We start from the raw sequence: 13,327 nt of genomic DNA, 5'->3' as shown, positions 1-13,327 counted from the left end.
CTTACACAGATGCATCATTGGAGCTCGGTCGCGAGAATCTGCACCGGACAGTGTGCGAGAATTGTTTATATACATTTATCAAACCTCACAGACAGTCACTGATGACCTCAGCCTCCCAGATGTACATGCAGGATCAAATCAGCTCCTCTCTGAGAGAAAATAGAACTCTCTGGTAACTCACACACATGGTTCAACATTAATTTAACATTAATTAGTGATAAACCTTGACCAAAAATCCCCTGACAAAAAGTATTATTTTTTATGGCATTTAAAATACAACTATTCAACGTGCACACGATAAATGTATTTTATTCATTCCTGTGTCAAAGCTGAACCTGCAAAGAAATAAAATGCTTACAGCATGGTTAATTTCTTTTCTCCTCTCTTGTCATAACGCTCTTTCCCCTTAATCCTATTTGTAACTGCTTGTAAACAAGGGAAATATTTAGGCACTGATTCATATGATGTATACCAACATTTACCAAAAGTGCACAAGATTGTGGGTTGTATTATGTAAAGCTACATATTTTGTTACATCATAAGTTCTCTGCATTAGGTTATGGGATCTGCTGTCTCTGGTTAATTGTTTTTTTTCCGGTAAGTTTTCCAGAGACCTGCAAAGTTATTAGTCTAACATGTTGTTTGAAGACTGAACTAGTATTTTTGTTATCACAGACTTAGTAAAGAGGCTAGATACCAGTAATTGCATTAAATATAGTTGGGGTTTAAACTAATAATAACAACATGTAAACAACTGCACCTTTTATAACTATCATTTGGTGCATTCAATGTCCATAGTAAGTTACACCACTCCCAATGCAAACGCATGAAATATATTTACAAACATGCAAAGTAGTAAACATTGAAGTTTTACAAGCTTAAAATACTTGGAAATGTTTGTAGAAGAGCAAAACAAAACTTTTATAATATTAGAGTATACAATATTGCTAAAATCATAGTTTTTACCCCTTTAACAACAACTTATGAAACATGAGAAATTTCTCATAACAGATGACTCATATAATGACACTTCGTTTAACCAATATTTACCATGGATATACATGGCCATTGTCTACATTTTTGTAACATACATTTCTCTGCAATACCTAATGTGTTTTAAATCAGTTAAAACAAACAAAAAAAAAAAACCCTCTTCCAATCAGTGTCAGTCCTCTAGGTTTTGCCCATACAGCACTGCAAACAGCCTTAATTTATACTGTTAAAACAAAATGTTTGCATTTATTTTAAATCAGATTTTGTTTTATCATCCTGATTTATTGTAGAGTTCGACGGATCAAAGTTATACTGAACGGAACAACCGTACTCTTTAGCAGAAGGGGCGTTTACGTGAGTCACGTGAATGCACCACAGTATAAACTGCGCTCGTGCTCTCACCACCCGCCCCGCAGCTCAGAAGCGTTTTTCCTAAACGCAGCAGAGAAGCAGCTAAAATGAAGGACAACATTTTGGGCCGTATTTGTATCATTATCTTGTGCGCTGTGGTTTTTGTAGCCGTCTTGGTCGTGAACGCGTTGGCCGGAGCGGGCAGAGGTAAGTTCGCAGTCTTTCTTCGGTCGGGTGGGTCTACTTTTTATGGCGGCTACGTACTTTTTAATATTCGGTTTCGAGCTTTTGCTTCTATATTTGCGTCTACCTTTCCAGTTGTTTCACAGTAAAGTTTGACAACATGTTTGGAGACTAACTTTCGTTCTATTCCGCTGCTGTTTTCCCGGTTATGGTTTTTTCTGTAGGGAGGACTTCCAGTTATCTAATATGGTCTGTTCCTCCTGGCAGCTTGTTTCCCCAAAATACAGCGGTGTTGTTTCCATGGCAACCAGAGTTTAGAGTTAAATTAAAGAGCCGTGTTATTTGAGCAGACTTTATATAAACCTGCACTGCAAGTCGAGATAAAAAACATCTGTTGCTCACAAAATGACGACAGCAGTTCTTAGTATTGTGAACAACAGTTGTAAATAAAAGTACTTTTCAGGTAAATTATTGAGAATATGCAGTTGTTGTTGCTCGCCCACAGCCTTTAGTTTTGCTGCAAAGAAGGAAAAGCATCCTCAGCAGGGTGTGGCATTAAAAAATGTGACTCTTTCCTTCCCTACTGTGTTGTGGACACTTCAAGAAGTCTCTGAAAGATCAATATGGAAGTAATTTATCTTACAAAACCAGAGAGAAAGTCAAATTGTTTTAAATTTTATAAAACCGACTGTAAAACTAAGCATGCGCTCGGTTTATTTATATTGTAGAAGTACACTGAAGCCACTTAAATCTTGTTCTAAACTCACTGTTGTACAACTGTTATAACTAATTTTTTTATAGCACTTTTTTATATGAATGTGAAATGCTTTACATGTAAAAAATAAAGTACAGTGTAATAGGATAGCAAAAACAATGCAACAAGTCCCTATAAAGTATCGTAAAATTGCTGGGCATTATTTCAGATGAGGAAAAGTCCTTTGATAAAAGTGTGCTTTAAAAAAACATGGGCAAAAATATACATTTTGATCACTTCAACAGCTTTTTGACCTCTGGAACAAAGACTTCGCACACTGATTCATTCAGAACAAAATATTAGATAAGCTGAAAGACCATGAAGTAAGTTAAGTGCTTTAAATCAATTCTGTAAGCTACAAGGAGCCTTTTGTAAAGAGTCTAAAATATCAGGAATGTTGCCTCTGCTCATGGTTTGTGTTGCAAGTTTGGCCACTGAGCTCTGTAAACATCTGGGATCTGTTAATGCATTTTTGGAAGAGGGTGTTGCAGTAGCTGAAGCATGAACTGATACAAACGTAAAGTTATTTTATTCAAAACAAAGATATGAATATCTATTATCTGACAAATGCAACTGTACAAGTTCAGAAATGAGCTGCTCACATCAAATACCAACATTTTCTGCAGGATTCTCTTTATAAGATCTTGAGATTGTTTTCTTCCCATATTTGAGTTAATTGTGACTTCATTTAGCCAAAATTAAGTAATTAAGCACAGAAAAGTGATGTTTATTTTCTTTCCAACAACAAAAAAAGCTTTTAAAGATTATTGAGTTTAATTGATTTGAAGTACAATATCTGAAAGTTTATTTAAGACTGTCTGAACGCTCATCCTCCACATTTAGTTTGAAGTGCAGTGGTTGATTGCAGCAGCTCACTGTTTAATTTAATTAGCGTTTATACAACTGAGGGAGTGGTGGCGCAGAGGTAAGAGAAGGTGGGCCTGTGATCGGAAGATCACTGATTCAACTCACGGTACCGACAACATCCAAATGTGGGTGGGATTGGTGAAGCACCCACACCTGCCTCCACCCTCATTTTCCCCACTCTGGGCCCTTGAGCAAGGCCCTTAACCCCCACCATCTGCTCCCCTGGGTGCCCTAGATGGCAGCTCTCTGCTCCACACAGAGGGCTGTGGTAGCTCGATGGTCTGTGGTTGTATCAGGAAGGGCATCCGGCGTAAAAACAATCGCCAAGTCTTCATGCGACTTAGTTCGCTGTGGCGACCCCTGAAGAAGGGAGCAACCAAAAGAGGAAAATATATACATATGTTATATAACTGGAGTGGAGGAAAACAGCTTTGTGGCTTTGATTTTGACCCAAATTAGTATAATAAAAAAAATTAATTTTAGTCTAAAATATTTAAGTATTAATTTTATTTTGGAAAGCAAATGCTAAAAACCCCCAACAACCATGATTGTATGAATCTGGCTGCTCACTGTTTACCCAGTGCTGAGTGTCTCTAATGCTCAATGCCTTTCATGTCCAGGTCCTTTCCACTCCAGTACTGGCAATGTGTCGGCCCGTTATGAGACGGACATCACTCCAGCTGGTTGGACCTTCTCCATCTGGGGTGTTATTTATACCTGGCTCACTCTGATGGTCATTTACCTCACTTCATATGTCTTTAGAGGGTAAGCTAACATCTTGGCATTCATTATGAATATTTACTGGAACAACATGCAGAATAAATTGATATTTATCTTCCTGCGTATAGATCCTGGGCTCAGTCTCTACTACCCTACAGTTTCTACTTGTTCTTGCTGTGCAACATGCTGCTGAACATGACGTGGCTCATGCTGTGGGACAGGGAGTATGTCCTATTTGTATTTATTACTTCAGTGATGCTCATTAACACTCAGCCCATCCTGAACTGTGACTGATGTAGTGTTGTGTACAGGTTTAAGCATATTGTGTCAACTGGGTTGATATTTTTAAACCAACATTTTTAATATTTTTGTTTGTACATGAAAGCCATAAACGACAGTCAGCTACAAGTTTCATTGATCCTCGATGTCCGCTTGCAGTGGTTGGAGTTTACGGAAGCATTTGAACATTCAGACAGTAGGGTCAAACTGGACAGATTTGTTAAGGCAGCGGGTTAAGACGTCTCCATGCCTGCAGCTCTTATAAGGTGTTCTCTGTCTGCAGTGGTCAGAACAGATGTTTTTCCAAAGTAATGCTCCTGTGGTTTAAATCCCTTTTCATAAAATAATGAAGACAATGCAAGATTTGTTCCTGTTCATATGAAGTGAAGAAGAGCTGCTGCCTCTCAGCCCGCAGGTCCCTGGTTCAAATCCTGGTCCAGGGGCCTTTCTGGGTGGAATTTGCATGTTCTCTCCGTGCATGCGTGGGTTTTCTCCGGGTGCTCCGGTTTCCTCCCACAGACCAAAAACATGCATGTTAGACTGATTGATAACTCTAAATTGTCCCTAGGTGTGAGTGAGAGAGTGAATGGTTGTTTGTCTCGTTTGTCTCTGTGTCCCTGTGATGGACTGGAGACCTGTCCAGGGTGTACCCCGCCCCTCGCACAGTGATTGCTGGACATGGGCACCGGCGACCCCCATGACCCAAAATGGAATAAGCGGGTAAAGATAATGGATGGATGGATGAAGAGAAGAGTAGCATTCCCCTCCCCCACCAGTTGCAGTCAGCTGCGTTTTATGGCCATGATGGGAATTGCCCAAACTTTTTCCCATAAACATTAAAAGACAAAGTTTCTCCATATAAAATAGTTCCAGAAGGTAAAAAACTACATAAAAGAGCCAATGTGCCCCTCCCCCAGGCCAAGCTTTAGGGTGGGGTGCTGATAACCCACATCTGGGTGAGGGACAACACAATCCTTGCTGACTAATGTCCATAAGACTATTGTAAATCACTCTTTGCCTTGTCACCAATCTGCCTTGGGAGACCCTAGCATGTGCAATTGCCCTTGACAGTATACTGTAGCTCCTATATCATTCAGCACAAAAACTCTTCTACCACGATAAGGTGGTGATCCATGAAAGAGTGGCCCAAGGAAAGCAAATTGGTAAACTGAGAAGTAACGCTACCACCAGTTGTCTGAACCAATGAAGTGCTACTAATTCAAAAAATTGAAAATTGTTATAACCAGTACTAAAATGACATTGCCAGACCACACACTGCGTCACAGTTTGCTTTGCCTATGAGTGTAGCTGTAGATCAGTCAGAGTTCTTATGATGAGTTCTTATCAACACCTAACTATTTCTAAACTACAATGCAAGACTCCTGATGTGACATTTATGGTCCTTCTATCTTTTTTCTTTGTTTTGCAGGTTGATGTTGGCATCTCTGGTTGTGCTGATCCTGATAGCGTTTACCAACTACTGTGCTTTGTTCTGCTCCTGCTATGCCACAGACTACTATGGACTGTGGTTGCATACGTATCATGGCAAAGACCTGGCCTGTCTCCGAATACTGGTAAGGCAGAGTGATGATTCATAAAGATTAGCTGTGTCTCAGAATATTAATGTTCTGCTCGTCTGTATGCTCAGGTCCAGAATGGTTTGGCCGTCTACACCACATGGACCAGCATTGCCTCTCTGCTCAATTTCTCTGTGGTTCTCCACCTGTGGGGTGTTGACAAGAGTACAGCAGCAACTGCCTCTCTGTGCATCCTTTTTGCAGAAGTAGTGGGATGGTAAGTCATCACTTAAGAAGTAGCAGAGCAACACACTAATCAGTTACAAGCCAATCAAATTTTTTACCCCCAATTTAAAAAAAAAAACCCATAACATCTGGTCTTTTATTCTGTTTAGTTATTTTGATTCTTACATTATTTTGGATTAACCAAGTCTGGGATGATTAAGAAGTAGTGTTGTAGTCAAGGCCACCTAACCGGAGACCAAGTCAAGACCAAGACCAGAGTGTACCGAGACAAGACCAAGACTTTTGGGGGTCAAAACCAAGACCTCAAGTCTTGGAGCTCAATCTTTTCACAGATTATCTGTCTTATACTGTCACGACATAGTGACAGTTTTAATAAATATGTAAAAAACATATGTAACTTTTATCAAAAACATTTTTTATAAAAGTTACATACTGCAACTTTAAGTTTGCTTTTGAATGAATGCATCAACTTTTATAAATTTTCAAAACTACATAATGAAGAAATCAGACATTCAGTGGTTTTTGCACAATAATTTTCACGTCATGTGACCCACTGACACAAAACTTATGTTAAACTCTACTAGACCTGACAGACGAGGCACCCTCGTTTATTTATCTTTTTAAAGCATTTTCTAATTTTACATAATTTATCTGTTCAAAATCATGGTTTTCGCTCAATAACTAATTATAAAATGTTTTAAAATGAGAAATAAATGATGGTGTCTTGTGTGTCTGGTCTATTAGAGTAGTTTAACATTTGTTTTGTGTCAGTGGGTCAAATGATGTAAAATATATACATTTTTGTTTCTGAAGAGTGTTTGGTTCGGTCATTTATTGACGGTCCCTAAGCGAACCATTACGTCTTGGTGGAGGGGCAGACTGATTGCAGCTGACCGACATCAGACTGCCTGCTTTGGATCGAACGAGAGGAACACACCGCTGAAGCCACGGAGCTCGAATGTCCAACGTCCAATGTAAAATTAACTTCAATGTGGTAAAGAAACGAGGCTCCAGCACAAACAGTTCAGAAACAATTTGAAATGAGAGAAAAAAGCTATTTATTAACTGATTAAGTCGTGTTTTAGACTGATTATTGCTAGTGAATCTTGTCTGACCCAAAGTGCAGCCGTGACTAGTTCTGAATGAGGCTTTACAGCAGGTGGCCGCTCCCCTCTCTTCCAGGTACTACATACTGGTGCAGAATCTTTTAGTGGTACGCAGTACCGGACTGTACCGGACCATACCGGCTTACTTTCACCCCTGGTTGCTACGTTACGTTCTGTTGTCTGTATTGTTCTGGTGGTACAGAAACGTGTGAGAGTGAAAGGGAGTGGGCATGCCAGTGGTAACAAAAACGTGTATTTAGCAATGAGTCACGTTATCACTTGGATTTGAATCAGTACGTTTTGCATCCAATAAAAACAAAGATGTTAATAAACTGGACAATATTCGGCAATTTATTGATATTTTCACAGTTGTGGTCTTGACTGGTCTTGAAATAAAATCCCGAATCCTCAGTCCAAGACCGAGACAAGACCGAGACCAAATGCGGTTGAGTCTTGAGACAAGACCCAAGACCATCAAAAAGTGGTCTTAAGACCGGTCTCAAGACCAAGGCCGAGCTCAAGTACTACAACACTACTAAGAAGGTGGCACAGTTGCTCAGTGGCTCATTTGGTAGAGCCTTTGCCTCTCAGTAAGAAGGCTGCCAGATCAAATCCCGGTATGGGGCCTTTCTGGGTGGGGTTTGCATGCTCTCTCCATGCATGCGTGGGTTTTCTCCGGATTCTTCCCACAGACTAAAAACATGCTTGTTAGGCTGATTGGTAAATTGTCCCTAGGTGTGAGTGAGAAAATGAATGGTTGTTTGTCTCGTTTGTCGCTGTGTCCCTGTGATGGACTGGAGACCTGTCCAGGGTGTCCCCCCGCCTCTTGCACAGTGATTGCTGGATATGACCAGCAATCACTGTGCAGCAATCACAATCAGTGACCCCCCAAGGAATAGGCAGGTAAAAGATAATGGATGGATGTATAAGAATCTTCACCAGCATAATTTTTATATTATTCTTAGGAGAAAAAAAAGGTTGACTTTTATTGCAAGTGGGATGTAGGTCACAGGGACAAATAGAGACAAACGAGACAAACAAAGATAATAGATCTTTATTGCTACAGCCATATTAATACATACAATTACATACAATTCATGAAAAAGTACAGCCCTCACTGTTCTTTTCGGCTGAACATCTGCTTCCTCCTGTCTTCAGGTTCATTCTGGAGAACTGGGTGCTGGACCGATGGGTGCGTAACATTTTGACCGTGTACCTAGTGGTGATCGTAGCTCTGGTTGGAAACGTCTACAAACACTTTAATCCAGCTGATCCCACTCCCAATGCTCTGTTTACAGGTGAGTTTAATACAATTTATTTTATTGTTGCAACTGGAAAATCAAACAATGGCTTGAAAATTCATTATAATAATAAAAATATAATTGTAATTTGTTGGTCTGACATCCTGCCATGGTATATGTGACCCATGCTGGCAAAATGAGCCAAAATGAACACAAGCTGTAGTAAAAGTCAAAATGCTGATTTTTGTTGTAATTGAGATTTGTTTAAAAATGTGTCACAATCCTCAGATTTCAGACCCACTGGCAGTCAGGCGAAGAGAGCAGGAGTTTAAATAAAATAATTTATCAAACTCAAAACAAAGGCTTACAATGCAGCAAAAAAAAATTACAGGCGAGCAAATATTGATCTAAACAGGACGACAGGCTTGCAGGAACAGGACGGAACATCAGAATAAACTGAACAAAGCAGGTAATCGGACAAATGGAAACAGACAGGGCAGAGGAGGACCGGGACGTCTGGGTCTGACCATTGGTCTGTATTCACACAGAGTGTTGAGGAAGAGAGGTTTTAGTAAGGCAGAGGAAGAGTGGAAAAAGAGTGCACCTGGGCAGGTAGCTGATTAGGGACAGGTGTGAATGATCAGTTAGAGGCTGGAGAGACAGGCTGAGGAGTGAGCGGAAACTGACAGAAATCACAGTCTAATGCATAAGGAACAGAATAACACAACAAGAAGCAGAATGAAACAAACACAAGAAGCAGAAGAGAAGACAGAAATACAAAGAAGACAGACAAGGGACAGACTGTGTCAAAATGAGCCGATAAAGACACCATCTAGCAATCCTAGTAACAAGAATAGCATATTGTCTCCCAAAGCAAACTTTCAATCAAAGTTTTCTAACAGGTATATCTTCAGAAATAATTATTTATCTTATAACCCTTATATTTTTCTTTAAAGTTAATGATTTTCTCTGTTGCCTGCTGTAGCATTGGGATTGTTCTGTATAATGTTTGCTGTAGTATTTACTCCTTTGAATGTTTTAGCCTTTTATCGCTGTTATAAATCTGATGTGGTTGGCCTTTATTGACAAATAATATGAGAAAAAGTCCTGTAGGACAAAGTGAAATCAAACTTGGTAATGCCCATTAAACAAAAATATATAATGTAACATAAGTGATTGCTAAAATACTCATCCCCTTTAAATGTCCTGTTGTGTGCTCAATAATCCAGATAGAAAAATCCAACAAGGTTAAGTCAGGTCCTCTGAAGAAGAAGAATCCATCAGAGGTGTTGCATCCCCTTTAAAAGTGACTGGCCTAATTCTTGGTAGCTCAGTTTGCTGTAAAACTCACAGAAACGTGTTAAAACACACAGAGTCAGTTTGTTGTGTATGGGGCTGCGTAGCTACAATGTTGACAGAGGACCACTGTAATAATCAGAATTAGACAGAAGTTGGAAAGAACATGACACAAGGATGCGAGAAAGCAAGTTGCTTGAATGATAGAAGCCTCAGTTTTAAACAAATCCTAATTCAAATATAGTTTAGCAGAATATGTTGGAATAATAATTTTCATCCATGAACATATGCACCATTTGAAGATCTGCTACTGACAGCTTATTCCCAGGTACCACAGCAGATCTTTAGAAGTCCATTGGAGTCCGTGCCTTCATGAGTCAGTGCTGTTTGAGCAGAAAAAAGGAAACTTACTTAATATCAGCCAGATGATGATGCAATTACAGCTGACTGAGGAACAAAAGACTATAGACATATCTTCAGTTATGTCAAAAGTTGATTAATGAGCTGCCATTTTGAAGCGACAAGTTTAATATTTGAGGTTTCATATTGTACTTTTGAAGCAAGAAGTGACCATATTTGGACATCAAAAAAGTGAAACTTACTAATAAGTATTGTAATTGTGATGAAAAATGTAAAAAAAAAAAAAAATAAGTAACGCCATGGACAGAAATTATTTTGACTGTAGGTATGTTTGAAAGAATAATTGTGAAGTAGCCATCAATGATATTGCACTTTATGGCACTTCCTCAGTAGTCTTGAGTCTCAGATGCAACAATCATTTTATCAAAATTAGAGTTGGTTCAAAGCACATAATAGATATATATGGTTGCAATCAATAAATTAACAAAAAATCATTGTCTGCCACCATGCAAAGAGAGCTCATGTGATTTCTTCTGTGTATATGTTTGTCAAAAAATGTTTTTTGAACCAGAGTATATTTTTTAAGTGAAAATAAAATAATGATTAAATGAGCCATTTCACATATACTGCCATCTTTATTTAGTGCAAAGCATTGTGGTCCTTTTAAGGGGAACCCCGTGTTTGAATCAGTGTGAAAAGGGGTTGTATAGATTGCTGTGCCATTTTATATGTGCAATAATGACCGCAGATTCAAGAACAAGTAAGAATACACGGAATAATAAATACATCCCCACAACAAGATAATTTTGTTAATGAAAATGCTGGTCCGAAAACTCAGTGCTTCCCCAAGCTTGACAGTGACGTCAAACAATAAACGAAGCAACATTACAGCAGCCGGTGAGGGCTGTGTCATGGAAAGAACATTGAAAAGGCCATGTGGCTTAAAACACAAACATCCTTTGTCAAACCAACATTTTTCAGTCAGGTCATCTAGACAGTTTCTTTTTTTTTTGTGCTGAAACGTTTCGCCTTTGACCCGGAAGGCTTCATCAGTCAAGGAAACACACAACAAAACTGATTTTTCCCCCAACAGCTTACTCCAAAGTGGAACAAACCAGTTCTGCTTGCAGAGTCTGTGTGAGCAGATGAACACGAATGAACACAGCAACATGGTCCACTTTGGAGTAAGCTGTTGGGGGAAGAATCAATTTTGTTGTGTGTTTCCTTGACTGATGAAACCTTCCGGACCGAAGGCGAAACGTTTCAGCACAAAAAAAAAAAGAAACTGTCCAGATGACCTGACTGAAAATGTTGGATTGTATACCTGGATTATTGAGCATGGACTTTGATCCTTTGTCAAAGTTTGTCCAAACAGCACAGCACCATATCAGATCGGTTGAGGCCTGGGTTAACAACAAACAGGATACTGGTGGAAATTGTTCTACTGTTAATCATAGCTGGCTGACATGGTGTAGACAAGAAAGGTAGACATATTATGTGTGCAAAAACAAAGTGGAAGGGCCACAAAGCTTGCAGCATTGGTACAGGGTTAAAGGTATTTTACCATGGTGTGGATAGGAAGAGGAATGGAGGAGTGGGTGGGGAATGATGAGTTTGCAAGGAATTTAGTAGAGGAAAAGAGTGTCAGATAGGGTGATGTGTCTGAAGGTAGAAGTAGAAGATCTGATGCTAAATGTTGTCAGTGGTCATGCTCCACGCCACGGATTGGATGTGACATAGAGGAGAAAGAAATATTGAACAAATCTAGACAAACTGATCGTAAGTATTCCCAGAGAGGAGAGAGTGGTGATCGGAGCAGACCTGAATGGACATGTTGGTGAAGGAAACAGGGGATGAGGAAGTGATGGGTACAGTTGATGTTAAGGAAAAAAACAGGAATGACAGATAGTGGTGGATTTTGCCAAGAGGATGGAAATGTCTGTAGTCAACATTTATTTCCAAAAGAGGGAGGAACATAGTGACCTATAAGAGTGGAGGAAGGAGTACGGCGGTCGACTACATTCTGTGTAGAAGAGGAATCTGAGGCAGATTTGGAACTGTAAGGTTGTGGCAGGGGAGAGCGTGGCCAGATCAGATGGTTGTGTGTAAAAGGACTGTTGTTGTGAAGAAGAGAAAAAGTAAAATCAGAGAAGAAGAACAAATGGTGGAAGCTGAGTAAAAAATAATGTTGTGAGGAGTTCAGAGAGGAGGTGTTAAAGGGTCTGGGTGGTAAGAAAGAGCTTCCAGATGACTGAGCTACTACAGCAACAACAGTTAGAGAGACGGTACTTGGTGTGTCATCTGGACAGAGAACAGATAAGGAAACCTGGTGGTGGAATAGTGAAGTGCAGGAAGTTATTCAGAGAAAGAAGTTAACCAACAAGTAAACTGACTGAAAGAGGACTGAATTAAGTATGAATGGTTACATTTAGCATTTTTGGAGAGCAGAAGGAGTTTTAAAAAGAGAATTGATGAACCCTAGTTCTGTCAAGATCTGTTAAATCAAGTTGTTTTGTGTTTTATAATAATTATTTTATTTCGGTTGCCCACAAATGTTCTAAAGTGTTTATGAGGTTGTTCTTTTTTACACTTCACAACATTAGGAACAAACTGGAAACATAATGTGATATAACCTAACATCAAATCTGATGGAAAAAAGTCTTCATATCTTTAAATGCCTCTATAGATAATTTCAAGGATTCAAAGTTCTTTATTTGTCATTCCACAAATGGTGGAACAAAATTGTGTAAACGATCCCATTTACATCCAACAAATGTATAAAATGTAATAGAAAAACAGTAATAAGGTCTAAGATATGAACTAAGAAAAACATTAATGGTACATGCTCTATTCAACCTCTGCTCAACTGCCTGGCTGACATCAGGGACTGGATGGCTTTAAATTTCTTAAGTTTCAATGAAAAGAAGTCTGAAGTCATGTTGTTCCCTCCCAGCGACACAATCACAAACCACTGCATCGACCTTTCCACTCTAACCCTGTCAGAAAAACAAAGAGTCACTAATCTGGGAGTGATAATGGACCCTTCCCTGAAACTTAACAATCATGTAAACATGATTGTTAAATCATGTTTCTTCCAACTGAGGCGGCTGTCTAAACTGAAGCCCATATTGTCCAAAAATAACCTGGAGACAGTAATACATGCATTCATTACATCTTGGCTTGATTACTGCAATTCACTCCTGTTTGGTATCAGTCAGACCTCCATTGCACGACTACAACTGGTCCAGAATGCAGCAGCCCGATTTTTAACCAGTACAGGCAAAAGAGAGCACATTACACCAGTTTTCACCTCACTGCACTGGTTACCGGTTCACTTTCGAATCCAGTTCAAAATACTCATGTATGTCTACAAATCACTGAACAGTGTCGCCCCCCCCCCCCCCCCCCCCCCCC

The 13,327-nt window shown here is 39.4% G+C and overlaps 1 protein-coding gene across 1 annotated transcript in view; it reads left to right on the top strand.

Moving 5' to 3' along the window:
* Positions 1-1,406: 1,406 nt before the first annotated feature.
* LOC119412284 overlaps positions 1,407-13,327 on the top strand; it is a 13,911-nt gene continuing 1,990 nt past the window's right edge. Inside the window, exons 1-6 of the mRNA XM_037679270.1 lie at positions 1,407-1,551; positions 3,769-3,913; positions 3,997-4,092; positions 5,577-5,721; positions 5,796-5,941; positions 8,175-8,314. Of these exons, the coding sequence (XP_037535198.1) occupies positions 1,452-1,551; positions 3,769-3,913; positions 3,997-4,092; positions 5,577-5,721; positions 5,796-5,941; positions 8,175-8,314 (772 nt within the window). The 5' untranslated portion in view covers positions 1,407-1,451. The remainder of the gene's footprint in view (positions 1,552-3,768; positions 3,914-3,996; positions 4,093-5,576; positions 5,722-5,795; positions 5,942-8,174; positions 8,315-13,327) is intronic.

This window comes from Nematolebias whitei, chromosome 7, assembly GCF_014905685.2.
Source record: "Nematolebias whitei isolate Nwh7 chromosome 7, NemWhi1, whole genome shotgun sequence".
NCBI classification, from domain to species: domain Eukaryota; kingdom Metazoa; phylum Chordata; class Actinopteri; order Cyprinodontiformes; family Rivulidae; genus Nematolebias; species Nematolebias whitei.
Note: the sequence above shows the minus strand (reverse complement) of the source record. Positions and strands in the feature narration are given on the sequence as shown.